The sequence below is a fragment of the Taudactylus pleione genome, unplaced genomic scaffold (assembly GCF_031769625.1).
Source record: "Taudactylus pleione unplaced genomic scaffold, aTauple2 ptg000083l, whole genome shotgun sequence".
NCBI lineage: Eukaryota > Metazoa > Chordata > Amphibia > Anura > Myobatrachidae > Taudactylus > Taudactylus pleione.
In genome coordinates this window covers 18488604-18516579 of record NW_028284485.1, presented here as the reverse complement: position 1 = coordinate 18516579, position 27976 = coordinate 18488604, and the positions used below count along the sequence as shown (strand labels likewise).

Here is a 27976-nt window from a genome sequence, read left to right as displayed (position 1 = left end):
CCTGTACCTGTTCTGCTATTCTGAGCCATAGCACTGGTGTTGTGCGGGTTCAGCTAAAGTCACAGTCTGTGACCTTACTACACAGTCACATCTATAGAGTGGTATTCTCTTCACTATGACTGGCAGTGAGGGTGATCTGCCTAATTTGGCTCCTACTAAACTGCTCTGTAAAAAATGTACAGCGGTGTTAGAGGCAGGGGACATAGGACCTCATTCAGAGGCGGTTGTTAGATGCAAGCGGTCGCTCTGAATGAGGGCGGCCGCTTGCATCTTGTAGTGCTGCCTCTTGGTCGATCGCTAAGCTGTGAGTTACCACCCACAGCTCTAGCGACCGACCAGGGTGGTCAAGACCATCGCTGCCATCGGGGCTTGCGACGAGACCCTAAGGTTGAGTCTCGGCACTTGCAAGCCCCAGGGAGCATCCTGCTCTGATCGAGCAGGAAGCTCCCCACTTACATCACTGCTGATGTCAGTGGGGCCGCCCCCAAACGGCAAGCGTTCCTTCGGGAATGCCTCCGTTTGGCCGGCCACACCCCCTGCCCGCCTCCCAAACGGGACAAGCTGTCACTCACCATCGACCGCTCGCCCCCTTTGGTGCGAGACCCCTAGCGATGGAGCGCCTGTTGCTAGCCGGGTCTCGCGCATGCGCACGTCGGAGCCGGCTCCGACGTGCGCATGCCCAGTGGGGGAACATCGACCCGGTTGCGAGCTCCATAGTCTCTAAGGAGTTATGTTTGTGGTGTTATACCCCTCCAGGTCCCTCTGCGGCTTCTGCCGCTCAGCAGGAGCAGCAATGGGAGTGCTTTGCAAAAGCACTAACGCCCATTGCGGGCCAGTTGGCAAGCCCTCCTGGGTTTCCCCAGTTTGGTTTTCAGCAGCAGCACCTTATGCCATCACAGAACCTGCTGCAACAGTCTACACCCATGCAGGTGTTGCCTCCCCAGTGGGTTAATACATTTCCCACTGTGTTGCAAAATGCGACTGAGTTGCAGCAAAATGACGCACCAGTCAGCAGACCGGCTAAAATGGTCTTGCTGTCGTCGCAATCTACTGTGTTTGATGATGATGATGTGTCATCTGATGGTGGACTGTTCCCCGATGAGTCTGACTCTGAGCTCCCTCCTCAGGAGGCAGAGTCCAAGTCTAAAATATACATTCCAGGTCTGATACAGGCTGTGAGGGCAGCCCTGATCATTGAGGAGGATGAGCCTCCTGCGCCTAAGTCTAAGCATGCATATTTCATTTTAAGAAAAAGTGGCTGAGACTATATTCCCGTTGTCTGATCAACTGGTGAATCTCTTGGATGTAGCTGAGAAAACACCAGGGAAGCGTTAGCCGCAGAAGCGTCTAGCCTCTGCTTATCCTTTTGCTGAGAATTATTTTACCAAGTGGGAGACTCCACCGGCGGTGGATTCCCATGTCACGTGCTTGCTAAAAAGTGCGACGCTACCTATGCCTTACATGTCATCCCTGAAGGATTCTACAGATAGGAAGGTAGAGGTCTGCCTAAAATCTGTTTATTCCCTCTCGGGGGCTGCATGCAGACCAGCTATGGCCATCTACTGGGTGGCTCGGGCCATGGAATGTTGGCCTGAAAACCTCTTTAGTCCCAAATGCTACCAGAGAACAGCTGAATCTTGTGGGAAACCTCAGAGATTCTGCTACCTACATAAATGATGCAGCATTGAATGTTAGCTTGTTAAATGCCAGGTTTTCTTCGGTGGCCATTTCGGCTCACTGCTTTTTGTGGCTCCTGTCTTGGAGGGCAGATGCGGACTACAAGAAGGGGTTGGAGTGTTTGCCTTATGAAGGTAAAGTCTTGTTTGGCCCTGATTTGGACAAGATTGTGAATACCTTAGCAGCAGCTAAGTTGGCTTGTCTGCCTTTTGCTCCAGCCTATTCGGGTGCTCGGACTCTGTCCTTTCGGACTTATCGGACCCCAGGTAAGGCTAGAACTCAGTCCCTTCTCAGGCCATCCACCGCCAAGAAATCCGCCAGACCTAAGAAGCAGGCTTGGAGCACCAGACATCCGGCTGCCAAGCCTGATGACAAGCCCTCCACCTGACGGGACGGGCCTCCTCCTGGGGGACCCCAGGGTGGGAGGCCGACTTCTTCAGTTCGCCCAGTGCTGGTGTCACACTACCATGGATTCCTGGGTGAGAGAAGTGGTCTCTCTGGGGTACGCCCTCTCCTTCCACAGAAGGCCTCTCCATCAGTTCTTTTGCACAGGACTTCCGCAAAAACTCGGACAAGGCTTTGACTATTCAAGAGGTGGTACAATCCATGCTGCAGGCAGGGGTCATTGTACCGGTCCCATTGTCCCAAGGGGCACGGGTTATTATTCCAGTCTTTTTCTAGTCCAGAAACCAACGGTTCTTACCGTTTTATCCTCAATCTCAAGTCCCTGAACAAATTCCTCAGGGTACCCAGGTTCTGGATGCGAACTCTACGGTCAATTATACTGGCTATGGAACCTGGGGATTTTATATTGTCTCTGGATATTCAAGATGCATACCTGCATATTCTGATTGCTTCAACTCACCAATGTTTTCTCAGGTTTGCTGTGTCACAACATTTCCAGTTTCGGGCTCTGCCGTTTGGCCTTTCAACTGATCTCCACTTTGCAGACACGTGTACGCAGTTGCCTTCACAGTCGCCGAGTGTCAGTCCACTCAGCAATGTAGTTACTGGGATCTCAGTGAACCTGACATTAGTCCTCACCAAAGCACCAAGAACAGGAATTACTTGAGCAGCCATTTCAAAATCCAGTACAACTAACAGTGATCAGACATGGCCCTGAGGAAGCATTAAACACTTCCTGCCAGTACAAGTCACTGTACAACACGTTTTGTTTCCAAAATGAACCTTACACGCTGTTATCCAGTTAAATGTTTTTCCATTAAAAACAAATCAAATTAAACATCCTGTTCTGAACTAATTCTTTCCTCATATTCTGTATCTGTTTTACCCTACAGCATCTCCACGAAGAACCTCCGCCTTGGGTGGTTGAACGCACTCGGCCTTCAGCCTTGTGCATCACAATGCACACCAAGGCGCACACCTTAGAGTGATATATCTATTACACACACATCATTTACACCTCCACATACCAGTCCCACATCATCTACACCTCCATATACCACATCATTTACACCTTCACATACCAGTCCCACATCATTTACACCTCCATATCATTTACACCTCCACATACCTGTCCCACATCATTTACACCTCCACATAACTGTCCCACATCATTTACACCTCCACATACCTGTCCCACATCATTTACACCTCCACATACCAGTCCCAATTCATTTACACCTCCAAATCATTTACACCTCCACATACCTGTCCTACAGCAATCATTTACACCTCCACATACCACATAATTTACACCTCCACATACTTGTTCCACATCAATCATTTACACCTCCACATAACTTTCCCACATCATTTATATCTCCATATACCTGTCCCACATCACTTACACCTCCACATACCTGTCCCACATCATTTACACCTCCACATACCTGTCCCACATCATTTACACCTCCACATACCTGTCCCACATCATTTACACCTGCACATACCTGTCCCACTTCATTTACACCTCCACATATCTGTCCCACATTATTTACACCTCCACATACCTGTCCCATATCATTTAACCTATTGAGCTACAGTATTTAAAGAAATTCACCTGAAAACGTCATTGTTGGCCAAAGTATACTATTTAACACCCCACCCCAATGGAATTTGCGGTGAGCATTCACTGTGAGACTGGATCGCCGGACCCAATTTGCACCAAATATAATTGACCCCTAACACTGGTGATGTCAAAAGTGTAAATTAAAGTAATGCGGGGACTTTCAAATTGTATTACTTCTTAATAACATCAACATGGCGTCATGAGAGAGGATATGATGTGCTAGGTAACAGGGTAGGTACCTATTTTTTCTACTTCAGTGCGGACAGTCCAGTGTAAGTTTGCACTGCCGCATCATCACCCCGCTGGCGCCGAGACGCCGGTACTGATCCGGGGATGTCGCCGGGCCTCTGGGGTCTTGGCTAGCAGAGACCCCGGAAGATCCCTAGACTGCGGCCGGTCACTACGGGGCAGCAGGTAAGCCACATGCATTGTGGTGGTGCATGCCGAATCACAGTCTTTTTCCTGCAGGGCTGGGGACTCCCTGGGGTTGACAGTTGTGGAACCAGGCACTGAGTCCTGCACTTCCACAAAGCCGCCTGGAACAGCGTGCTGTAGTTTTGCAGAAACGCTCTGGCGTTCTGGGGGTTAATTGCTGGTCAGGGGAGGCAGCCTTCCTTCTTTTATAGCAGGCTCCTCCCCGCTGCACAGCGCACCTTTCCACCGCGGTCTGGCTGGTCTGTGACAGCTACCCTCTTCTGGCTCCACCCCCAATGAGTTCTTCGGCCATTTCTCCTGGCTGCGTGTCGCAAATCTCGGCAGGCGGTTCCCCTACCTCTCTTCCTGGTGATGGTCAGTGTATGTAGCGCTTTGTCCTACTAGGCGCTAAGTCTGTATAGTTGACCAGTAAGTGCCATTAAGTGCAGGTATGGTTATTATTCTGCATTTGTCTGTGACTGTATGCTAGTGCTGTCTGTCTGAGTTTCTCTTTCTGTAACTGTAAGCTATTTTGCTATCCCTGTACCTGTTCTGCTATTCTGAGCCATAGCACTGGTGTTGTGCGGGTTCAGCTAAAGTCACAGTCTGTGACCTTACTACACAGTCACATCTATAGAGTGGTATTCTCTTCACTATGACTGGCAGTGAGGGTGATCTGCCTAATTTGGCTCCTACTAAACTGCTCTGTAAAAAATGTACAGCGGTGTTAGAGGCAGGGGACATAGGACCTCATTCAGAGGCGGTTGTTAGATGCAAGCGGTCGCTCTGAATGAGGGCGGCCGCTTGCATCTTGTAGTGCTGCCTCTTGGTCGATCGCTAAGCTGTGGGTTACCACCCACAGCTCTAGCGACCGACCAGGGTGGTCAAGACCATCGCTGCCATCGGGGCTTGCAACGAGACCCTAAGGTTGAGTCTCGGCACTTGCAAGCCCCAGGGAGCATCCTGCTCTGATCGAGCAGGAAGCTCCCCACTTACATCACTGCTGATGTCAGTGGGGCCGCCCCCAAACGGCAAGCGTTCCTTCGGGAATGCCTCCGTTTGGCCGGCCACACCCCCTGCCCGCCTCCCAAACGGGACAAGCTGTCACTCACCATCGACCGCTCGCCCCCTTTGGTGCGAGACCCCTAGCGATGGAGCGCCCGTTGCTAGCCGGGTCTCGCGCATGCGCACGTCGGAGCCGGCTCCGACGTGCGCATGCCCAGTGGGGGAACATCGACCCGGTTGCGAGCTCCATAGTCTCTAAGGAGTTATGTTTGTGGTGTTATACCCCTCCAGGTCCCTCTGCGGCTTCTGCCGCTCAGCAGGAGCAGCAATGGGAGTGCTTTGCAAAAGCACTAACGCCCATTGCGGGCCAGTTGGCAAGCCCTCCTGGGTTTCCCCAGTTTGGTTTTCAGCAGCAGCACCTTATGCCATCACAGAACCTGCTGCAACAGTCTACACCCATGCAGGTGTTGCCTCCCCAGTGGGTTAATACATTTCCCACTGTGTTGCAAAATGCGACTGAGTTGCAGCAAAATGACGCACCAGTCAGCAGACCGGCTAAAATGGTCTTGCTGTCGTCGCAATCTACTGTGTTTGATGATGATGATGTGTCATCTGATGGTGGACTGTTCCCCGATGAGTCTGACTCTGAGCTCCCTCCTCAGGAGGCAGAGTCCAAGTCTAAAATATACATTCCAGGTCTGATACAGGCTGTGAGGGCAGCCCTGATCATTGAGGAGGATGAGCCTCCTGCGCCTAAGTCTAAGCATGCATATTTCATTTTAAGAAAAAGTGGCTGAGACTATATTCCCGTTGTCTGATCAACTGGTGAATCTCTTGGATGTAGCTGAGAAAACACCAGGGAAGCGTTAGCCGCAGAAGCGTCTAGCCTCTGCTTATCCTTTTGCTGAGAATTATTTTACCAAGTGGGAGACTCCACCGGCAGTGGATTCCCATGTCACGTGCTTGCTAAAAAGTGCGACGCTACCTATGCCTTACATGTCATCCCTGAAGGATTCTACAGATAGGAAGGTAGAGGTCTGCCTAAAATCTGTTTATTCCCTCTCGGGGGCTGCATGCAGACCAGCTATGGCCATCTACTGGGTGGCTCGGGCCATGGAATGTTGGCCTGAAAACCTCTTTAGTCCCAAATGCTACCAGAGAACAGCTGAATCTTGTGGGAAACCTCAGAGATTCTGCTACCTACATAAATGATGCAGCATTGAATGTTAGCTTGTTAAATGCCAGGTTTTCTTCGGTGGCCATTTCGGCTCACTGCTTTTTGTGGCTCCTGTCTTGGAGGGCAGATGCGGACTACAAGAAGGGGTTGGAGTGTTTGCCTTATGAAGGTAAAGTCTTGTTTGGCCCTGATTTGGACAAGATTGTGAATACCTTAGCAGCAGCTAAGTTGGCTTGTCTGCCTTTTGCTCCAGCCTATTCGGGTGCTCGGACTCTGTCCTTTCGGACTTATCGGACCCCAGGTAAGGCTAGAACTCCGTCCCTTCTCAGGCCATCCACCGCCAAGAAATCCGCCAGACCTAAGAAGCAGGCTTGGAGCACCAGACATCCGGCTGCCAAGCCTGATGACAAGCCCTCCACCTGACGGGACGGGCCTCCTCCTGGGGGACCCCAGGGTGGGAGGCCGACTTCTTCAGTTCGCCCAGTGCTGGTGTCACACTACCATGGATTCCTGGGTGAGAGAAGTGGTCTCTCTGGGGTACGCCCTCTCCTTCCACAGAAGGCCTCTCCATCAGTTCTTTTGCACAGGACTTCCGCAAAAACTCGGACAAGGCTTTGACTATTCAAGAGGTGGTACAATCCATGCTGCAGGCAGGGGTCATTGTACCGGTCCCATTGTCCCAAGGGGCACGGGTTATTATTCCAGTCTTTTTCTAGTCCAGAAACCAACGGTTCTTACCGTTTTATCCTCAATCTCAAGTCCCTGAACAAATTCCTCAGGGTACCCAGGTTCTGGATGCGAACTCTACGGTCAATTATACTGGCTATGGAACCTGGGGATTTTATATTGTCTCTGGATATTCAAGATGCATACCTGCATATTCTGATTGCTTCAACTCACCAATGTTTTCTCAGGTTTGCTGTGTCACAACATTTCCAGTTTTGGGCTCTGCCGTTTGGCCTTTCAACTGATCTCCACTTTGCAGACACGTGTACGCAGTTGCCTTCACAGTCGCCGAGTGTCAGTCCACTCAGCAATGTAGTTACTGGGATCTCAGTGAACCTGACATTAGTCCTCACCAAAGCACCAAGAACAGGAATTACTTGAGCAGCCATTTCAAAATCCAGTACAACTAACAGTGATCAGACATGGCCCTGAGGAAGCATTAAACACTTCCTGCCAGTACAAGTCACTGTACAACACGTTTTGTTTCCAAAATGAACCTTACACGCTGTTATCCAGTTAAATGTTTTTCCATTAAAAACAAATCAAATTAAACATCCTGTTCTGAACTAATTCTTTCCTCATATTCTGTATCTGTTTTACCCTACAGCATCTCCACGAAGAACCTCCGCCTTGGGTGGTTGAACGCACTCGGCCTTCAGCCTTGTGCATCACAATGCACACCAAGGCGCACACCTTAGAGTGATATATCTATTACACACACATCATTTACACCTCCACATACCAGTCCCACATCATTTACACCTCCATATACCACATCATTTACACCTTCACATACCAGTCCCACATCATTTACACCTCCATATCATTTACACCTCCACATACCTGTCCCACATCATTTACACCTCCACATAACTGTCCCACATCATTTACACCTCCACATACCTGTCCCACATCATTTACACCTCCACATACCAGTCCCAATTCATTTACACCTCCAAATCATTTACACCTCCACATACCTGTCCTACAGCAATCATTTACACCTCCACATACCACATAATTTACACCTCCACATACTTGTTCCACATCAATCATTTACACCTCCACATAACTTTCCCACATCATTTATATCTCCATATACCTGTCCCACATCACTTACACCTCCACATACCTGTCCCACATCATTTACACCTCCACATACCTGTCCCACATCATTTACACCTGCACATACCTGTCCCACTTCATTTACACCTCCACATATCTGTCCCACATTATTTACACCTCCACATACCTGTCCCATATCATTTAACCTATTGAGCTACAGTATTTAAAGAAATTCACCTGAAAACGTCATTGTTGGCCAAAGTATACTATTTAACACCCCACCCCAATGGAATTTGCGGTGAGCATTCACTGTGAGACTGGATCGCGGGACCCAATTTGCACCAAATATAATTGACCCCTAACACTGGTGATGTCAAAAGTGTAAATTAAAGTAATGCGGGGACTTTCAAAATCATTGACTTTCAAATTGTATTACTTCTTAATAACATCAACATGGCGTCATGAGAGAGGATATGATGTGCTAGGTAACAGGGTAGGTACCTATTTTTTCTACTTCAGTGCGGACAGTCCAGTGTAAGTTTGCACTGCCGCATCATCACCCCGGTGGCGCCGAGACGCTGGTACTGATCCGGGGATGTCGCCGGGCCTCTGGGGTCTTGGCTAGCAGAGACCCCGGAAGATCCCTAGACTGCGGCCGGTCACTACGGGGCAGCAGGTAAGCCACATGCATTGTGGTGGTGCATGCCGAATCACAGTCTTTTTCCTGCAGGGCTGGGGACTCCCTGGGGTTGACAGTGTGTGGAACCAGGCACTGAGTCCTGCACTTCCACAAAGCCGCCTGGAACAGCGTGCTGTAGTTTTGCAGAAACGCTCTGGCGTTCTGGGGGTTAATTGCTGGTCAGGGGAGGCAGCCTTCCTTCTTTTATAGCAGGCTCCTCCCCGCTGCACAGCGCACCTTTCCACCGCGGTCTGGCTGGTCTGTGACAGCTACCCTCTTCTGGCTCCACCCCCAATGAGTTCTTCGGCCATTTCTCCTGGCTGCGTGTCGCAAATCTCGGCAGGCGGTTCCCCTACCTCTCTTCCTGGTGATGGTCAGTGTATGTAGCGCTTTGTCCTACTAGGCGCTAAGTCTGTATAGTTGACCAGTAAGTGCCATTAAGTGCAGGTATGGTTATTATTCTGCATTTGTCTGTGACTGTATGCTAGTGCTGTCTGTCTGAGTTTCTCTTTCTGTAACTGTAAGCTATTTTGCTATCCCTGTACCTGTTCTGCTATTCTGAGCCATAGCACTGGTGTTGTGCGGGTTCAGCTAAAGTCACAGTCTGTGACCTTACTACACAGTCACATCTATAGAGTGGTATTCTCTTCACTATGACTGGCAGTGAGGGTGATCTGCCTAATTTGGCTCCTACTAAACTGCTCTGTAAAAAATGTACAGCGGTGTTAGAGGCAGGGGACATAGGACCTCATTCAGAGGCGGTTGTTAGATGCAAGCGGTCGCTCTGAATGAGGGCGGCCGCTTGCATCTTGTAGTGCTGCCTCTTGGTCGATCGCTAAGCTGTGGGTTACCACCCACAGCTCTAGCGACCGACCAGGGTGGTCAAGACCATCGCTGCCATCGGGGCTTGCAACGAGACCCTAAGGTTGAGTCTCGGCACTTGCAAGCCCCAGGGAGCATCCTGCTCTGATCGAGCAGGAAGCTCCCCACTTACATCACTGCTGATGTCAGTGGGGCCGCCCCCAAACGGCAAGCGTTCCTTCGGGAATGCCTCCGTTTGGCCGGCCACACCCCCTGCCCGCCTCCCAAACGGGACAAGCTGTCACTCACCATCGACCGCTCGCCCCCTTTGGTGCGAGACCCCTAGCGATGGAGCGCCCGTTGCTAGCCGGGTCTCGCGCATGCGCACGTCGGAGCCGGCTCCGACGTGCGCATGCCCAGTGGGGGAACATCGACCCGGTTGCGAGCTCCATAGTCTCTAAGGAGTTATGTTTGTGGTGTTATACCCCTCCAGGTCCCTCTGCGGCTTCTGCCGCTCAGCAGGAGCAGCAATGGGAGTGCTTTGCAAAAGCACTAACGCCCATTGCGGGCCAGTTGGCAAGCCCTCCTGGGTTTCCCCAGTTTGGTTTTCAGCAGCAGCACCTTATGCCATCACAGAACCTGCTGCAACAGTCTACACCCATGCAGGTGTTGCCTCCCCAGTGGGTTAATACATTTCCCACTGTGTTGCAAAATGCGACTGAGTTGCAGCAAAATGACGCACCAGTCAGCAGACCGGCTAAAATGGTCTTGCTGTCGTCGCAATCTACTGTGTTTGATGATGATGATGTGTCATCTGATGGTGGACTGTTCCCCGATGAGTCTGACTCTGAGCTCCCTCCTCAGGAGGCAGAGTCCAAGTCTAAAATATACATTCCAGGTCTGATACAGGCTGTGAGGGCAGCCCTGATCATTGAGGAGGATGAGCCTCCTGCGCCTAAGTCTAAGCATGCATATTTCATTTTAAGAAAAAGTGGCTGAGACTATATTCCCGTTGTCTGATCAACTGGTGAATCTCTTGGATGTAGCTGAGAAAACACCAGGGAAGCGTTAGCCGCAGAAGCGTCTAGCCTCTGCTTATCCTTTTGCTGAGAATTATTTTACCAAGTGGGAGACTCCACCGGCAGTGGATTCCCATGTCACGTGCTTGCTAAAAAGTGCGACGCTACCTATGCCTTACATGTCATCCCTGAAGGATTCTACAGATAGGAAGGTAGAGGTCTGCCTAAAATCTGTTTATTCCCTCTCGGGGGCTGCATGCAGACCAGCTATGGCCATCTACTGGGTGGCTCGGGCCATGGAATGTTGGCCTGAAAACCTCTTTAGTCCCAAATGCTACCAGAGAACAGCTGAATCTTGTGGGAAACCTCAGAGATTCTGCTACCTACATAAATGATGCAGCATTGAATGTTAGCTTGTTAAATGCCAGGTTTTCTTCGGTGGCCATTTCGGCTCACTGCTTTTTGTGGCTCCTGTCTTGGAGGGCAGATGCGGACTACAAGAAGGGGTTGGAGTGTTTACCTTATGAAGGTAAAGTCTTGTTTGGCCCTGATTTGGACAAGATTGTGAATACCTTAGCAGCAGCTAAGTTGGCTTGTCTGCCTTTTGCTCCAGCCTATTCGGGTGCTCGGACTCTGTCCTTTCGGACTTATCGGACCCCAGGTAAGGCTAGAACTCCGTCCCTTCTCAGGCCATCCACCGCCAAGAAATCCGCCAGACCTAAGAAGCAGGCTTGGAGCACCAGACATCCGGCTGCCAAGCCTGATGACAAGCCCTCCACCTGACGGGACGGGCCTCCTCCTGGGGGACCCCAGGGTGGGAGGCCGACTTCTTCAGTTCGCCCAGTGCTGGTGTCACACTACCATGGATTCCTGGGTGAGAGAAGTGGTCTCTCTGGGGTACGCCCTCTCCTTCCACAGAAGGCCTCTCCATCAGTTCTTTTGCACAGGACTTCCGCAAAAACTCGGACAAGGCTTTGACTATTCAAGAGGTGGTACAATCCATGCTGCAGGCAGGGGTCATTGTACCGGTCCCATTGTCCCAAGGGGCACGGGTTATTATTCCAGTCTTTTTCTAGTCCAGAAACCAACGGTTCTTACCGTTTTATCCTCAATCTCAAGTCCCTGAACAAATTCCTCAGGGTACCCAGGTTCTGGATGCGAACTCTACGGTCAATTATACTGGCTATGGAACCTGGGGATTTTATATTGTCTCTGGATATTCAAGATGCATACCTGCATATTCTGATTGCTTCAACTCACCAATGTTTTCTCTGGTTTGCTGTGTCACAACATTTCCAGTTTCGGGCTCTGCCGTTTGGCCTTTCAACTGATCTCCACTTTGCAGACACGTATACGCAGTTGCCTTCACAGTCGCCGAGTGTCAGTCCACTCAGCAATGTAGTTACTGGGATCTCAGTGAACCTGACATTAGTCCTCACCAAAGCACCAAGAACAGGAATTACTTGAGCAGCCATTTCAAAATCCAGTACAACTAACAGTGATCAGACATGGCCCTGAGGAAGCATTAAACACTTCCTGCCAGTACAAGTCACTGTACAACACGTTTTGTTTCCAAAATGAACCTTACACGCTGTTATCCAGTTAAATGTTTTTCCATTAAAAACAAATCAAATTAAACATCCTGTTCCGAACTAATTCTTTCCTCATATTCTGTATCTGTTTTACCCTACAGCATCTCCACGAAGAACCTCCGCCTTGGGTGGTTGAACGCACTCGGCCTTCAGCCTTGTGCATCACAATGCACACCAAGGCGCACACCTTAGAGTGATATATCTATTACACACACATATATATATATATATATATATATATATATATATATATATACACAGTCAAGTCCATAAATATTGGGACATTGACAGAATTTTCATATTTTGGCCTCTATTCACCACCACAATGGCTTTGAAATGAAACAAACAAGATGTGATTTAGCTGCAGACTTTCAGATTTAATTTGAGGGTAATTACATCCAAATCAGGTGAACGGTGTAGAAATTACAACGGTTTCTATATGTGCCTTCCACTTTTTAAGGGGCCAAAAGTAATGGGACATACTAAACAATCCTAAATCTAACTTTCACTTTTTAATACTTTGTTGCAAATCCTTTGCAGGCAATTACAGCCTGAAGTCTGGAACGCATAGACATCACCAGACGCTGGGTTTCATACCTGGTGATGCTCTGCCAGGCCTCTACTGCAAATGTCTTCAGTTCCTGCTTGTTCTTGGGGCATTTTCCCTTCAGTTTTGTCTTCATCAAGTGAAATGCATGCTCAATCGGATTCAGGTCAGGGGATTGACTTGGCCATTGCATAACATTCCACTTTTTAGCCTTAAAAAACTCCTTGGTTGCTTATGCAGTATGCTTCGGGTCATTGTCCATCTGCACTGTGAAGCGCCGTCCAATGAGTTCTGAAGTATTTGACTGAATATGAGCATATAATATAGCCCGAAACACTTCAGAATTCATTCTGCTGCTTTTGTCAGCAGTCACATCATCAATAAAGACAAGGGAACCAGTTCCTTTGGCAGCCATACATGCCCATGCCATGACACTACCACCACCATGCTTCACTGATGAGGTGGTATGTTTTGGATCATGAGCAGTTCCTTTCCTTCTCCATACTCTTCTCTTCCCATCACTCTGGTACAAGTTGATCTTTGTCTCATCTGTCCATAGGATGTTGTTCCAGAACTGTAATGGCTTTTTTAGATGTTGTTTGGCAAACTGTAATCTGGTCTTCCTGTTTTTGTGGCTCACCAATGGTTTACATCTTGTGGTGAACCCTCTATATTCACTCTTGTGAAGTCTTCTCTTGATTGTTGACTTTGACACATACTGTATACACCTACCTCTCCTGGAGAGTGTTCTTGATTTGCCCAACTGTTGTGAAGGGGTTTTTCTTCACCAGGGAAATAATTCTTCTGTCATCCACCACAGTTGTTTTCCGTGGTCTTCCGGGTCTTTTGGTGTTGCTGAGCTCTCCGGTGCATTCTTTCTTTTTAAGAAAGTTCCAAACAGTTGATTTGGCCACTCCTAATGTTTTTGCTATCTCTCTGATGGGTTTGTTTTGATTTTTCAGCCTAATGATGACTTGCTTCACTGATAGTGACAGCTCTTTGGATCTCATATTGAGAGTCGACAGCAACTGATTCCAAATGCAAATGTCACACCTAGAATCAACTCCAGACCTTTTACCTGCTTAATTGATAATTAAATAACGAGGGAATAGCCCACACCTGTCCATGAAATAGCTTTTGAGTTGATAGTCCCATTACTTTTGGCCCCTTAAAAAGTGGGAGGCACATATAGAAACCATTGTAATTCCTACACCGCTCACCTGATTTGGATGTAATTACCCTCAAATTAAATCTGAAAGTCTGCAGTTAAAGCACATCTTGTTTGTTTCATTTCAAAGCCATTGTGGTGGTGAATAGAGGCCAAAATATGAAAATTCTGTCAATGTCCCAATATTTATGCACCTGACTGTGTATGTATGTATGTATGTATGTATGTATGTATGTATGTACAGTGCATCCGGAAAGTATTCACAACGCTTCACTTTTTCCACATTTTGTTATGTTACACCCTTATTCCAAATTTGAATAAATTGATTTTTGTCCTCAAAATTCTACACACAATACCCCATAATGACGTGTAAAATGAGATTTTTGCAACTTTAATTTAAAATAAAAGAAATCACATGTACATAAGTATTCATGGCCTTTGCCATGAAGCTCAATATTGAGCTCAGGTGCATCCTGTTTCCACTGATCATCCTTGAGATGTTCCTACAGCTTGATTGCAGTCTACCTGTTGTAAATTCAGTTGTTTGGACATGACTTTGAAAGGCATACACCTGTCTATATAAGGTCCCACACTTGACAGTGCATGTCAGAGCACAAACCAAGCATGAAGTACAAGGAATTGTCTGTAGATCTTCGAGACAGGATTGTCTTGCGGAACAAATCTGGGGAAGGGTACAGAAAAATATCTGCTGCTTTGAAGGTCCCAATGAGCACAATGGCCTCCATCATCCGTAAATGGAAGAAGTTTGGAACCTAGTCAGGGAGGTGACCAAGACCCCCGATGGTCACTCTGTCAGAGCTACAGCATTCCTCTGGAGAGAGGAGAACCTTCCAGAAGGACAACCATCTCTGCAGCAATCCACCAATCAGGCCAGTATGTTATAGTGGCCAGACGGAAGCCACTCCTTAGTAAAAAGCACATGGCAGCCCGCTTGGAGTTTGCCAAAATGCACCTGAAGGACTCTGACCGTGAGAGACAAAGATTGAACTCTTTGGCATGAATGCCAGACGTTATGTTTGGAGGACACCAGGCACCGCTCATCACCAGGCCAATACCATCCCTACAGTGAAGCATGGTGGTGGCAGCATCAAGCTGTGGGGATGTTTTTCAGTGGCAGGAACTGGGAGATTAGTCAGAATGGAGGGACAGACGAATGCAGCAATGTACAGAGACATCCTGGATGAAAACCTGCTCCAGAGCACTCTTGACCTCAGACTGGGGCGACGGTTCACCTTTCAGCAGGACAACGACCCTAAGCACACAGCCAAGATATCAAGGGAGTGGCTTCAGGACAACTCTGTGAATGTCCTTGAGTGGCCCAGCCAGAGCCCAGACTTGAATCCGATTGAACATCTCTGGAGAGATCTGAAAATGGCTGTGCACCGACGCTTCCCATACAAAAAGATTGAGCTTGAGAGGTGCTGCAAAGAGGAATGGGCGAAACTGCCCAAAGATAGGTGTGCCAAGCTTGTGGCATCAAAAGACTTGAGGCTGTAATTGCTGCCAAAGGTGCATCAACAAAGTATTGAGCAAAGGTTGTGAATACTTATGTACATGTGATTTCTTAGTTGTTTTTTTGTTTTTTTTTATAAAATTTGCAAAAATCTCAAAAAAAAATTATTACACATTGTCATTATGGGGTATTGTGTGTAGAATTTTGAGGACAAAAATTAATTTATTCCATTTTGGAATAAGGCTGTAACATAACAAAATGTGGAAAAAGTGAAGCATTGTGAATACTTTCCGGATGCACTGTATATACATACACTCACACACATTCCAACAACTGTATTAAACGGCACTCAGTGAGGTTGCTAGTCTGGGCGTCTTTCTTGCATCGTCTTTGCTGAAAATGCGTCTAAGATGCGATGTGACTAGGACGCACCAGGAGACTGTGCCGATTAATTTGATATGTGATACTTGTACATCTGTGTGCGACTGAGTCTCTCAATCATGTGAAGAGCTACGGCCGCAGCTTTTTTCACACACCAAGTTCCATTTACAGACCCCGTTGCACACAGATATACAAGTGTCACATATCAAATTAATTAGCACAGTCTCATTGTGTGTCCTAGTCGCATCTCATTGCAGCGTGGCCATTGCACTATTGCCCTGTTTGGTTCAGTTTAAATACATTAATGCTTTCAATCACATTAAACTGTGTGCTTCCGGAAAAAAAAGGAGGATATTGTATGTTTACACTGTATAGATTACTGTTGTGTTAAAAGATGCATTTTTATTTTTGAGTTGGGGTTATAGCATTACATGCTACTGTATGTTTTCTATTCGCTTTCAATATATTTTTTCAATTGCATTTTAGATCTTTTCTCCTTATGAATAAAAATAATTGATGGTACAAAAAATGAGATTGCATATTCCTATATTGCTGGGTACACTTACAGTAAATCAATAATGTGTTTTTATGTTAGCATATTATGATTAGCGTGACTTTTTAACTGTTTTCCCACATAGATTTAAACAAAAAAAGAAATTTCTGGGGTTTATATACATTTGCAAGTGCTCACCTAATTTGCATCTTTGTATTTATTTGAGTAAATTTATGTTGCTTATTACTGATTCATTTTTGTATTTTATTTGAAGATAAATCTAATTTATTCAGAGTCATAAACATGGCATTTCATTTTCGTTTCCCTATTCTGTGCGTTCTTCATATTATGCTTTATTTTCACTCACATAAACTAGCTGGGAGAATGATGACAACTGTCTATGCAAAATAGAGGAGAGAGCCTAGCAGGGTGTCATCTGATGCTTAATAGAGACACTTTTTATGATAAGAATAACTTCCAAATCAAAGAAAATAAGCAATGTAGGTGATCCATTGGAAGCCAAGACAGGCAGCACAAGGAAACTGATTACTTCTGTTGTCTCAAATTGATAAAACAGCCCAGGATGAAGCAGGCCTGACATTTTATTGCTTTTTTTTTTGTTTAACATAAGCATGCTTATTTCATTTGTTATAGTAGTAAAAGCAATGTATTAGTGTCTGCAGTGAGCAGTACATCTTTGAACTTTCATACTCCTTTTTGTCAGCTCCAGGAGTCTAACACTGATCGACAATTGATTGAGACATCACCGGTTCTGAAGAAGCTGACAAAATTTGAAGAGGCAATTGGAGTTAATTTTACACACATACGGCTTCTGGCTCGAGCTTTCACATTGAGAACAGTGGGATTTAACCATTTGACCTTGTAAGTAAAGAGTCTGATCTCTTTATCTGTTTTCTGAGACATAGACCAAGTACTAATTCCTGTGCAGAGAATATTGCATAATAGTAAGTAAACACATGGATAAGACATACAGTGAATCACAGTTAGGGGTAAGAGCAGCTTTCTGTGTATGATGTTTGTATAATAATAAATGTTGCTTTATATTGCACCTTTCCCCCAATAGGACCCAAAGTGCTTTACATTATTGGTAAGGCAGCCATTATTTTGCATACTTAACTGCTGTTCTAAATCATCATATTAGTCCTTGCCCCATTGGAGTTTAACAAACTCTGCATTTAATTTCAGTTCTGCCTGTATTAGTAACAGTAGGTTTTGTGAGGTCTAAATACCATACCTCCCAACCACCCAGATTTGAGCGGACTTTCTCACCGTCTCCTTTTGCAGCAGGTATTTATCCTGATTCCAACAATTGAGGCAGATGCCTTTGTTGCATGCAGCAATACAATGTTGTGGAAGGGCGGTCTGCACTTGTGTCTTGATTTAGTATTTAATAATGTTGAAAGTTATGCAGTTAAACTTTTAGCCACTTCTTTAAAGGTTTTTTTGGAACTTGCTTCTGGTAGATTAGAGATATTTGTTGCCGTACCCTCTTTATCAAAGCTTGGAGAGAGATCAAGTGCAGATAGATACACCAATCAGCTTCTGTCATATTTCAAACACAGCCTGTATGAGAGTTTTTGATTAGAATGATTGGTTTATGCTTCATCTTTCTCCACTTTATGTCTCTTCATGTTTTGAGAAATACCCCCATAGTGTGGCTAAAAATATGTCCATAGTACTAATTTGTCAATGGGGGCGATTCAATTCAGCGCAATGCAGGAAGCAAGTTGCCGGAGCTATTCAATTCATTGTACTGTTAAGTCCAACTACAGGATTTCTGCTCGGCAGAAATACAACTTAATTGTCAGCGCAATGCTGTTTTCAGGCTTAGCGTGGCACTAACAGCCTCGCGTCCGGCACTTTAGAATGGCGGTGACCACAACCAAACATCCAGCTTGAGGCGTGGTAACCGGCATTCTCCGACTTAAGTTGTTCTAGTCGGATTTAACAGCTCGCTGAATTGAATAGCTTCCAGTAACTCCTTCCTGGGGCAATTCATCATCTCGCTGTATTGAATCACCCCCAATGTGTTGAAAGAGCAGAATTTAAAAATTCTCTATCCACAGTCATCGGAAGGGTGATTTGTGACTTGGACACACCAAAACACAAATCCTAAATACTTAGTACACTGTAAGCAAACTAAGACACAAAGTAGAGGGAAAAAAGTACACGATCTATGGTAAAAAGACAAAAGACAGGTCATATACGAGTGACCTGCGACATGCATGGCTATAACAATTCCTTTGCGACAAAAATAACGAATCCTCAGTGCCTAGTACACTATATAGCAATAAGTCACAAAATTTAGGAAAAAGTGCACAGCATGGGAATCTGTACCCAAGGGTCATGTCAGACGTCTCATATCATATGGCACAAAAAAGACCAAATGTAAACAAAAGAAATGGCGCTTAGAGAACAATATCAATATCACTAAATAACTTACAGAAATTATAAATAATTATAAAAATTGGTATATTTCCCACTGATTAAGTATGCACACCATAAACAATGTTAGTCCATTAATTAGTCACTAAAAATTTATTTTAAAAAAAATCATGTAGTCACTGACATATATTTTATAAAATGCATATAATATTCAAAAAGCATATTAAACACCAAATAGCCAATGTCATCAGTCTAATCATCTCCACCTTTAGTAACTATAGCCAAGCTTAAATTCACAAGAGTATAGCATTAGCTGTAACTGTAATAATAAGAGCCGTAACTAGACTTTTTGGTGCCCTGTGCCAGAAAGAGCATTGGCGCCCCCTTCATTTTTCAAAGGGACATAATGCACCCAAAAAGGGCCATGGCTTCATGGGGAAGGGCCAGGGAAGAGATAGGAGAGGCCAGGAGATACTCGGGATGAAATAAGAGGAAGCTACAAGCAAGAATGATAATATACAGAAATTTGACAGACCCAAACAGTGCCCCCTGACCAGTGGTGCCCTGTGCGATGGCACCGTCCACACTACCCTAGCTACGGCCCTGCTCACTTGTACAAGGCTAATTTAGCAGCAATATAAATAAGCTCAGAAAATTACGTAATATAGCAGCAACACATATTTCAAGATAGCATGTTACCAATCCTGATGGTGTCTGGAGTCCTTTTTAGCAAAATTCCTTCCAAGATGTTCTGGCTTCACAGTATAAGATAGCTGTGCACTTCACAATTTCAACTCTTGATGAGCGCCTAACGAAATGTGTTAGGTTGCTGACAACACTTACCCACCTTTGGACCTCTTTGTGTGGCCTCGATTTCTACTATGGCATTACTAGGCACCAGCACACTGGCATTTCTGTACCCTATCCTGTTAGTCTGTACTGCGAAGTCTGGACATCTTGCAAGGAATTTTGCTCACCAGGACTGCAGACCCTCTCAGAATTGGTACCATACCGTCTTAATTTTCTGAACTGGTTTATATTGCTTCTAAACTAGACTAGCACATCTGTGCTAAATTATTTTATGCTAAAAATACTTACTTATTGTGAATTTAAACATAGCTACAGTTACTAAGGCAAATGATTTAGAACAAAGGCTTTGTCTGTTTTGTCTGAACAATATTGTTTGAATATTATATGCACTTTATAAGATATTACAGTTATACTGTATGAATGTTTTCAGAATTATTATTATTTTTTTCATATTGTTTTAAGAAATATAAAATTAATGGTCAATACATGAATTCTGAATAATATAATGTTTTTTGGTCCGAGGGTGGAAACTGAAAGCAATGTGTTAAATATTCTAAGGGTTTTTTTTTAACCCATTGCTTTCAGTGGACACCCTCGGAGAGGGCTTTTTAAGGCATACCCAATAAAGGTTAAATATTATTTTTTTCTCTTGTTATGTACATCTGATTGGATAAATCTTAGTTGATTCCCTGAAAGTGTGCCCCCAAAAGGAGTACGTTTTAGCCTTTTCCTCCAGCTTTACCTTGCATGCTATTTATGACTCTGGGAGCACCAGTGATAGGCCAAGCTCACTATTACCCAAGTAGGGTTACAGGAGACTGCTTGGCTTATTACCTGGTTAAAGTACATTTCACCTATCAGAGGAGAAACACACTATCTGACACTAATTTGTATTTCCATATATTTCCCTCACACCTTTTTTCTGTTACTTGATTTCCTGTACAGTATGTACAGATATTGATATACACTTACAATAAGCCTAAAGCTGATTATTGCAAAGGACAATATTTAGCAAAAAGCTAAATAAAAAAGGATGAATAGGAAAAAGATTCATATCTAAAATAGAATAGTGTATAGAAAGAACGTCATTAATCACAATGGCCTGCTCATGTTCTTTAGGCCTCATATGCATTTACATTTTCTATCTAACATTCAGATAAACTTGTTTTCCATTTATAAGAACAAGGGTTTAAAATAAATAAATAAATTAAGTATTTCTTCTGTCCCTAGTTAGATTACACACTCTAGTTACTAAAACTCGATTACAATCACTTTTTATAGATTTAAAATCGATGAAACTTAATCAACATCAATGTTGTGTTTCTGGGGCGAAATCCCACATTTACTAATTCTTAAAAAAAACAAATCATAAATTTTCTTTTAGTAAATGTGTGATTTAGCCCCAGAAACACACCGATGTTAATCGATTTTGATCAGTTTTAAATCGATCCTTAGTCTTTAATTTTTTTACTATAACTTATTTTCCTGTTCTAGTGATCTTTTATCTTTTATTGAAAAGATGGTGATGAAGGTGCTACCAAGGATAGTTCCAGTTTAATAAATAGTATAAATAATAACTGCTTGCCTTAAAATAAAGCTATGGAAAACGTATGTTAATGTACAAGATTTACTGCATTGATGCCAAAAACAGATGAGGCTTGATGCACATGGAAGCTTTTAGGACTTATCCTGGCAATGGTGTAAATAAGGGTGTACACTTTGACTAAATCATTCTTGTTCTAGTAATTGTCACGGCAGAAAATAATTTTCTTCTTTATATACACAACTGTGTTGTGCTCCCAACAAAACATACATGTTTGTGTTCAGAATTTTCACATGTACAGTATTTCCTGTTCAAAGTACTAATCAGCAAAATGTTCTTAAACTTTAACCAATTTGCATTTACATGTTTAGTGACATATTGGTGTATTTTTGAAAGAACCGGGTATGTGGACACTGTACATATGTTAGCGACATACAATCACATCTGCTCTTTAGTAGAATGAGTGTGTGCAGTACATGTTAACAGCCCGAGTCAAACACCTACTTGTGCATGTTTTGCTGTGACCGCAACAAAGTTGTATATGATCCCTAAGACCAAAAAAGGAATAGGGTGCTAAATATTTCTTTTGCAGTGACAGTTTATTTAAGCAGATATTTTTGACAATTATTTTACATTTATATTCTGATTAACGAGTCCTCAAAATTATTGCTGTAAACCTCCCACCTGCATCAGGTTGTATTTGTGGTGGACAATCATTGCTAAGCACTGAAGCTGCATACACACACAACGATTTTTTGAAAGATTATCGTTAAACGACATTGTTTAAAAAAATCGTTCACTTTCTGAGTCAAACGATGAACGATTATCATTCATGCGCGTTCACATTCGTAGTTTGTAGTTCAGTCAGACTTGTCAACTCAATGATTTTCAGTAAGTTAATATGCAAAAATCGTTTGTAGTTCTAGAAAATCTTTCATTACACTTTAAAAAAATCTGACAGATAATCTGACAGAAAATCGTTCATAAAATCGTTGGTAAAAAAATCGTTCTGTGTGTATGCAGCTTTACTGCTCACCTTGGAATATCTTCTATTATTAATGTTACATTCAAATACACCATGGCTGATAATTTTGTCCCTTACCTTTCTCCTCACTTTTTTGTTTTTGCTTTTTTTTGTTTTTTGTTCCTACATCTTTGACACAAGCAAGGCAACAAAGTAGCCATCCCTAATGAATTTACTGTTCAGCAGAATTTTTTGTTTACACTGTACAAGTGTCTACCTGCACCAGTTGTGAGTTACGAAAAACAATTGTTAAGTCTCTCTAGGTTTTTTCTTGTTTTTTTACTACAATTCTTATGTTTGCAATTTTAAGTACATTTATATTGCACCAAAATGTGTGCCTGATTTATAATGTGCAGATATTGTGTAATCGATAAGTCCACGTTTATTTTGTTTTTATTTTTGTTTTGTTTTTTTGAGATTTGGTAAATGTGCAAAACAGACGTGATGCTTTGCAGATAGAACCTGTTAATTTAGTTGTTGGTGGATTAATCTCTCTAGTAGACAATACATTCCTATATCACCACTGATGAGAGATATTGGACTACCTTAAGTATCAGCGATGACTTCGCCTCCCAACATTGCCCCAAATAAATCTTATGTGCATAACATAAAATAGTGATTTTTGGCATATTTGCCCCTACCTTTTTGCATGTTCATCATTATGCATATAAAAAACTCCAGCCTCACATTATCCAGGGGACTCATTTGCCCTTTGTGAAGTGATGCTTTTATGCCTTGCGGTATAGAGCAAACTCCATAGCTGCAGCAGTGGCATAACGTCACAACAGTGTGGAATCAGGTTTTAGTCGTCTTAGCAGTGCATTGTCCAGTTATAAATCAGACCCTTACAATCTGTTTTCAGGCATTCCTGCACAGTACTTAATATATATGCCCCATTTGCTGCAAAATTAATGTGGATGTAAGCTTCAGCCATTGGAACTGGTAGTGTCATCTTCTCTACAATACCCTAGTTCCAGAAAGAACTCCTTTGTAATGCTAGCTAGTGCCATGCTTTGTAGTGTGATAATTAGACACAGAAAGACAGGTCATCTGTTCTATTTTGATCTGGATTCATGCCACAAGGCCTGTAAAACAGCAATGCGTTTGTCTTTATGCTCATGTTTACTTGTAAATTTAAACCATTTATTGAACAGCATTTTCTTTTGTCACTCTACTAAAAAAAATGTGTATAGGACTCTTTATTTCAATGTGTTATTCCCTGAGTGATTATCGATCTGTGTCTATCAATGCTTGTTTCTTTCCTTTCCTCTACAGAGGCCACAACCAGAGGATGGAATTCCTGGGTGACTCTATAATGCAGCTGGTAGCCTCGGAATATTTATTCATACATTTCCCTGATCATCACGAGGGCCACTTAACGGTGAGAACCACATAAATCACGCTCCGAGAAGGCTGGTATTACAGGCGGAGTCGGGCATTTTTCTGAATTATTCTGTCTTTGATGAATAACCTGGTACTCAGTCACCATGGCTCCTTGCCGGAGATTTGTGGGTTGCAGTAACATGGCACAGTGATTTATGGGCCTGAAGCTTCATGCGGTCTTTGTTTCTTCCGTTTGACAAATCAATAATGTAATCAGTGATACACATTGTATGCTCATATAGAGGTACTTGTTTCATAGATGGCAGTATTAAGGCCCTTTGTGCGGCTGATTTGTAGCAGGGTAGCCGGCTGTTTGCATGCTGCTACCTTAATTAAAGTTACTGATTGTAATGTCAAAAATAATGAAGGTTTGCTTTGTTTTCCTCCATATCTGGAGATCTATATTTCTGTGGGTGTTATTTGTGATGTTATCCTACTGCTTTTAATCTATGTTCTATAGGCTTCTGATTTTAACTTTATGCTACTCTGTGGCCTTCAGTTTGTCCCTGTGTAAGCCATCATGCTTTGCGTAAGCAGATGTTGTAATATGACGAAGCTCCACTTGTTTCAGTCTTTGCTTCTTAAGAAAATACAATTTTTAAACATTTTTTAATGACACAATGGTAACATATGTAATTTAATCTGGTATTTAAATGGTAAAAGCAGTCTGGAGCTGTATCTTTCAACTTCAACCATCAGCTTTAGCAGCATAAAAACATGATCTGAGCATACAGTATCTAATGTACCAATTAAGAGCTACTGAATTGGACTGGGTGGATTCTGTCATCCTGAGCTGGACTTACAATAGGGATAAGGTTTTTATTTGGCAGTGAGACTAGAGGCACCCAGTTCCAAAGATCACCCGAGCATAAGGACGCCCCTGCTGCCTTCTCATCTGCGTACGATGTCACATGCGTAAATATCGGTAACACGAACGCACATCGACCAGCCATCTTGCCCTTGCGGCAGGTCTGACCAGCTGCAAACACTGCAGCTCTCCTAACACGCAGAGGGCTCTCATGTTGCGTAGGAGATGCATGTAATGGTCTTTAAACGCTGAGACGCACCTGTGTTTTTATTACTACCCCCCATTATCTCCCCAAACCCTGACTTCCTGCCACTCGCTTTGCGAATGGATCCTCTGTGTGTGCATATTTGCAAAACAATCACAGCACGTGCGCAGTGTGGCTTATGAGCAATGGCAAACAAACGCTTGATCTGCATACAAAAACGCCATTGCATCTTGTCTCTAAATCAAGTTTGCAACTGATATTGCACCCATGTTGTTCTTTTTACAAACCACCATAGATTTTTGAGTACAAGCTGTTATTCTAATTTGCTGTTCAAATATAGCTACAGTATACATCTGCCTCTGATTGCTTCATTATAATAAGCCCACACTGCAGTAGGGATGGACATCAGTTTCCCATGGTTTACAACCATCAATGTTTTTCTTTTGATGGTAGTGTTTTCACGATTCAATGGCTGCTTTCTGATGGTAGCTGCCATTGAATGGTGTGTATGCGATGGCCATCCAATGTTAAAATACAGTTGAATTTAGCTGTTTAAATTTGGGAACGGATGCGGTTTGCTATTGCGCATGCGCAAACATGGTTTTTTTGCGCATGCGCAAACCATTGGAATGATTTTTTTCTATCTACGGTAATTCTTTTGATGCGATGCCTAGTTACCTTTCCATCTAAGGTTTTGATCGTGGAAGCCCAGCCATCATTTGATGGTGGACTTCCATTGGCCATCCCTACACTATTTGCTTGCTAAAGGTTGTAAGACAAGTCCATATTAGAAGAGACAGTCTACCTTCCTATCACCTTGGCTACACAACCATGCTAATATGCTGAAATTGCTGTTCACTAGTAATCATTTTTGTTTTATTCTCTTGCTGTTCATGTCCTGCCAAACATTATCATATTATGTTACTCTTTACATGAATGCCTGGTTTTACCTGCTGACCGGGTCATTTATTAGATAAACAATACGTTGTCCATCGACAATACTGTATGCTGCTTTTGGGAGTGTGTAATAGGATCAGCAGCAAGCACAGACAGAAAATCCTGAATTCTCAATCAATCATATATGCTTCAGGAAACTAAATTTACTTACAGTATACTTCTGAAGGATGCAGGGAACATTAAATTGCCTAAAAAGTAATGGGTTGATTCTGCACAGAAATAAGCATTGGTAAGGGGTACATTATATAAGCATTGGTAAAGGGTACATTATATAAGCATTGGTAAGGGATACATTATATGAGCATTGGTGAGGGGTACATTATATAAGCATTGGTAAAGGGTACATTATATAAGCATTGGTAAAGGGTACATTATATAAGCATTTGTAAGGGGTACATTATACGAACAGACCAACTATTTTTTTACTTCGAATCAAGGCAGCAGGAACTGCTGGCCAATACACAGTAGTTGGTGGTGCACTGTGGAGTTAAATAGCAACAAACTGAAAAGGGGTTATTCATCTCTGTGAAAACACCCCATTAAATTGACGAAAAATTAATGCTTGTCAGGTTTAACTGTATGTACTACCGCTGTAATGCTGACTGAGATCTCAGGACAGCTCACAGGTAACCAAAACATTAGGTGCCCTCAAGAAGTCATACATGTTCTACAAATACTGAGTTTGGCTGCAAATACTGATGCCAAGAGATAGCATTATTTATTGGATTTTAGGAATTTAATCGTTTTAGTCAGGCATTTAGCAGCTCATGTCAAAGAAGCCCAAACAATGTGAAATATTTTGTGCATGCAGTCTTATAGACACCTTGCATTTCTTTTCTTTAATACAACCTGTGTGTTTGTTTAAAACACAATAACCACTTTAAACTGTGTTCCATTTTAAGATGATTGTTAATTTATTGGATTTTATATGTCCTATTGCAACTTTTTGGCTTCTGCACTGAGGACCTGATTCAGACCCGCTCGCTCTGAGCGATTTTCTCCCAGCTGCGCATGCGTATAATTCGCAGTGCGCGTGCACAAGCCATTCGTTTCAATCTGATTTTGGTAGCTCGTAAGCCACTATCAGGTCGCTACTTTGAGTGACAGATAGTGCCGTTTGTGGGTGGTAACGGGAAGGTACTTGTAAACGAGGGAGTGGTTGTGCAAGCGCAGGCGTGTCTGGCTGCCAAAACGCCGTTTAAAGGGCGTTTATAATTAGCAAAGTATTGTCACTGTACACATCACCTGCATGTATTTCAGCCAGCGCTGATCGCTGTGCTTGCGGCAGGCTAAGGCAACCCTAAGGGCTGCGAGCAGCTCTGATGGCTCACGATGATCTCGATTAATCCTTAATTTCCCGGAGATGACGTGTGTTGCGAGTGGCAAAGGGGCGTCTTCAGACATTTGCGAGCGCACTTTGCCACACTAAAGCATAGTGGGTGTACTTACGTGACGCAGTGCGAGCGTTTCATTTAAATATCCTTCCCCTTTTTGCCAGCGTGCGATCGCATCTAGCGAGCAGGTCTGAATGAGCTCCTGAGTACAGCAATTGTGTTTTACCACAAGTGCAGTTAGCTGCCTCCGCTGCACTGTTGACTTTGGGACTGATTCAGAGATATATGAAATGCAGATTTGTTTGCTATTGCGCATGCGTGTAAGCCGCATTGCACCATAGTTGCCTACTTTTGGCTTCTCCTCCCCGGGAGAAGCCTTGGTAGGAGAAGCAGGTGGGCTGTGTCGGGGGCGGGGCCTGATGGGATGAATCATTAAGCCCTGCCCTCTTTGCGGCAAATTGCCGCGGTTGGCTTAAATGTAAATAGGGGTGGGGCTAAATGACTCAATTCACTGAGAATCGTGTCATTAAGCCCCGCCCCCTACATGGGGACCCGCGTTCGCCGTGGAAATTCTCCCCATTCTGCCCACTTCCTAGTGAAGTGGGCAGAATGCGGGAGAAGTGCCTAGCCTTCCAGGGGTGCGGCGGGTTACCCGAAAAATTGGGACCCACCCGCGAAAACCGGGAGAGTAGGCATGTATGCATTGCACCCGTGCAGCGATTGTTTTGCAAATATGCCCGCACAGTGGATCCATTCGCAAAGTGAGTGATAGGTAGTCAGCATTTGGGGGAGATAACAGGGGTGATTAGGCAAACACAGGGATGTCTGACCGTTTAAACGCAATTTCATGGACATGCATAAATGAGCTATTGCTTTCTCCTTCGTAGCATGAGAGCTCTCTGCATTGTTTGTGGTTGGTCAGACTTGGCACATATGCTGCATGGCTGCCCGATCTGCATCGATGTTACCGATGTTTACGCTGTTGTACGTCGTCTGACGTATATGAGAAGACAGCAGTGGGCGCCCCTACGCTCGGCTGTAGCTTTGGAAGACATTAACATATTTTAGCACTTGCAATCCGTAGAATGCAGTTGCGATTGCATTAGCGTACATCTCTCAATCAGGCCTTTAGCTTGCAAGCTTATTATGCAAGTCATTGATCCCTATGGTAAATACAGGGATCTGCACTACAGATCTCAACAGTGGCTGTAATGATGACAATCTAGCAGCTAACTACACCTGAGATAAAGTGCATT

At 44.1% G+C, this 27976-nt stretch overlaps 1 protein-coding gene across 1 annotated transcript in view; it reads left to right on the top strand.

The window, feature by feature from the left end:
* DROSHA (drosha ribonuclease III) overlaps positions 1 to 27976 on the top strand; it is a 375790-nt gene that overhangs the window by 301048 nt on the left and 46766 nt on the right. Inside the window, exons 25-26 of the mRNA XM_088468255.1 lie at positions 16975 to 17132; positions 23309 to 23414. Coding sequence (XP_088324381.1) covers positions 16975 to 17132; positions 23309 to 23414 — 264 coding nt within the window. The remainder of the gene's footprint in view (positions 1 to 16974; positions 17133 to 23308; positions 23415 to 27976) is intronic.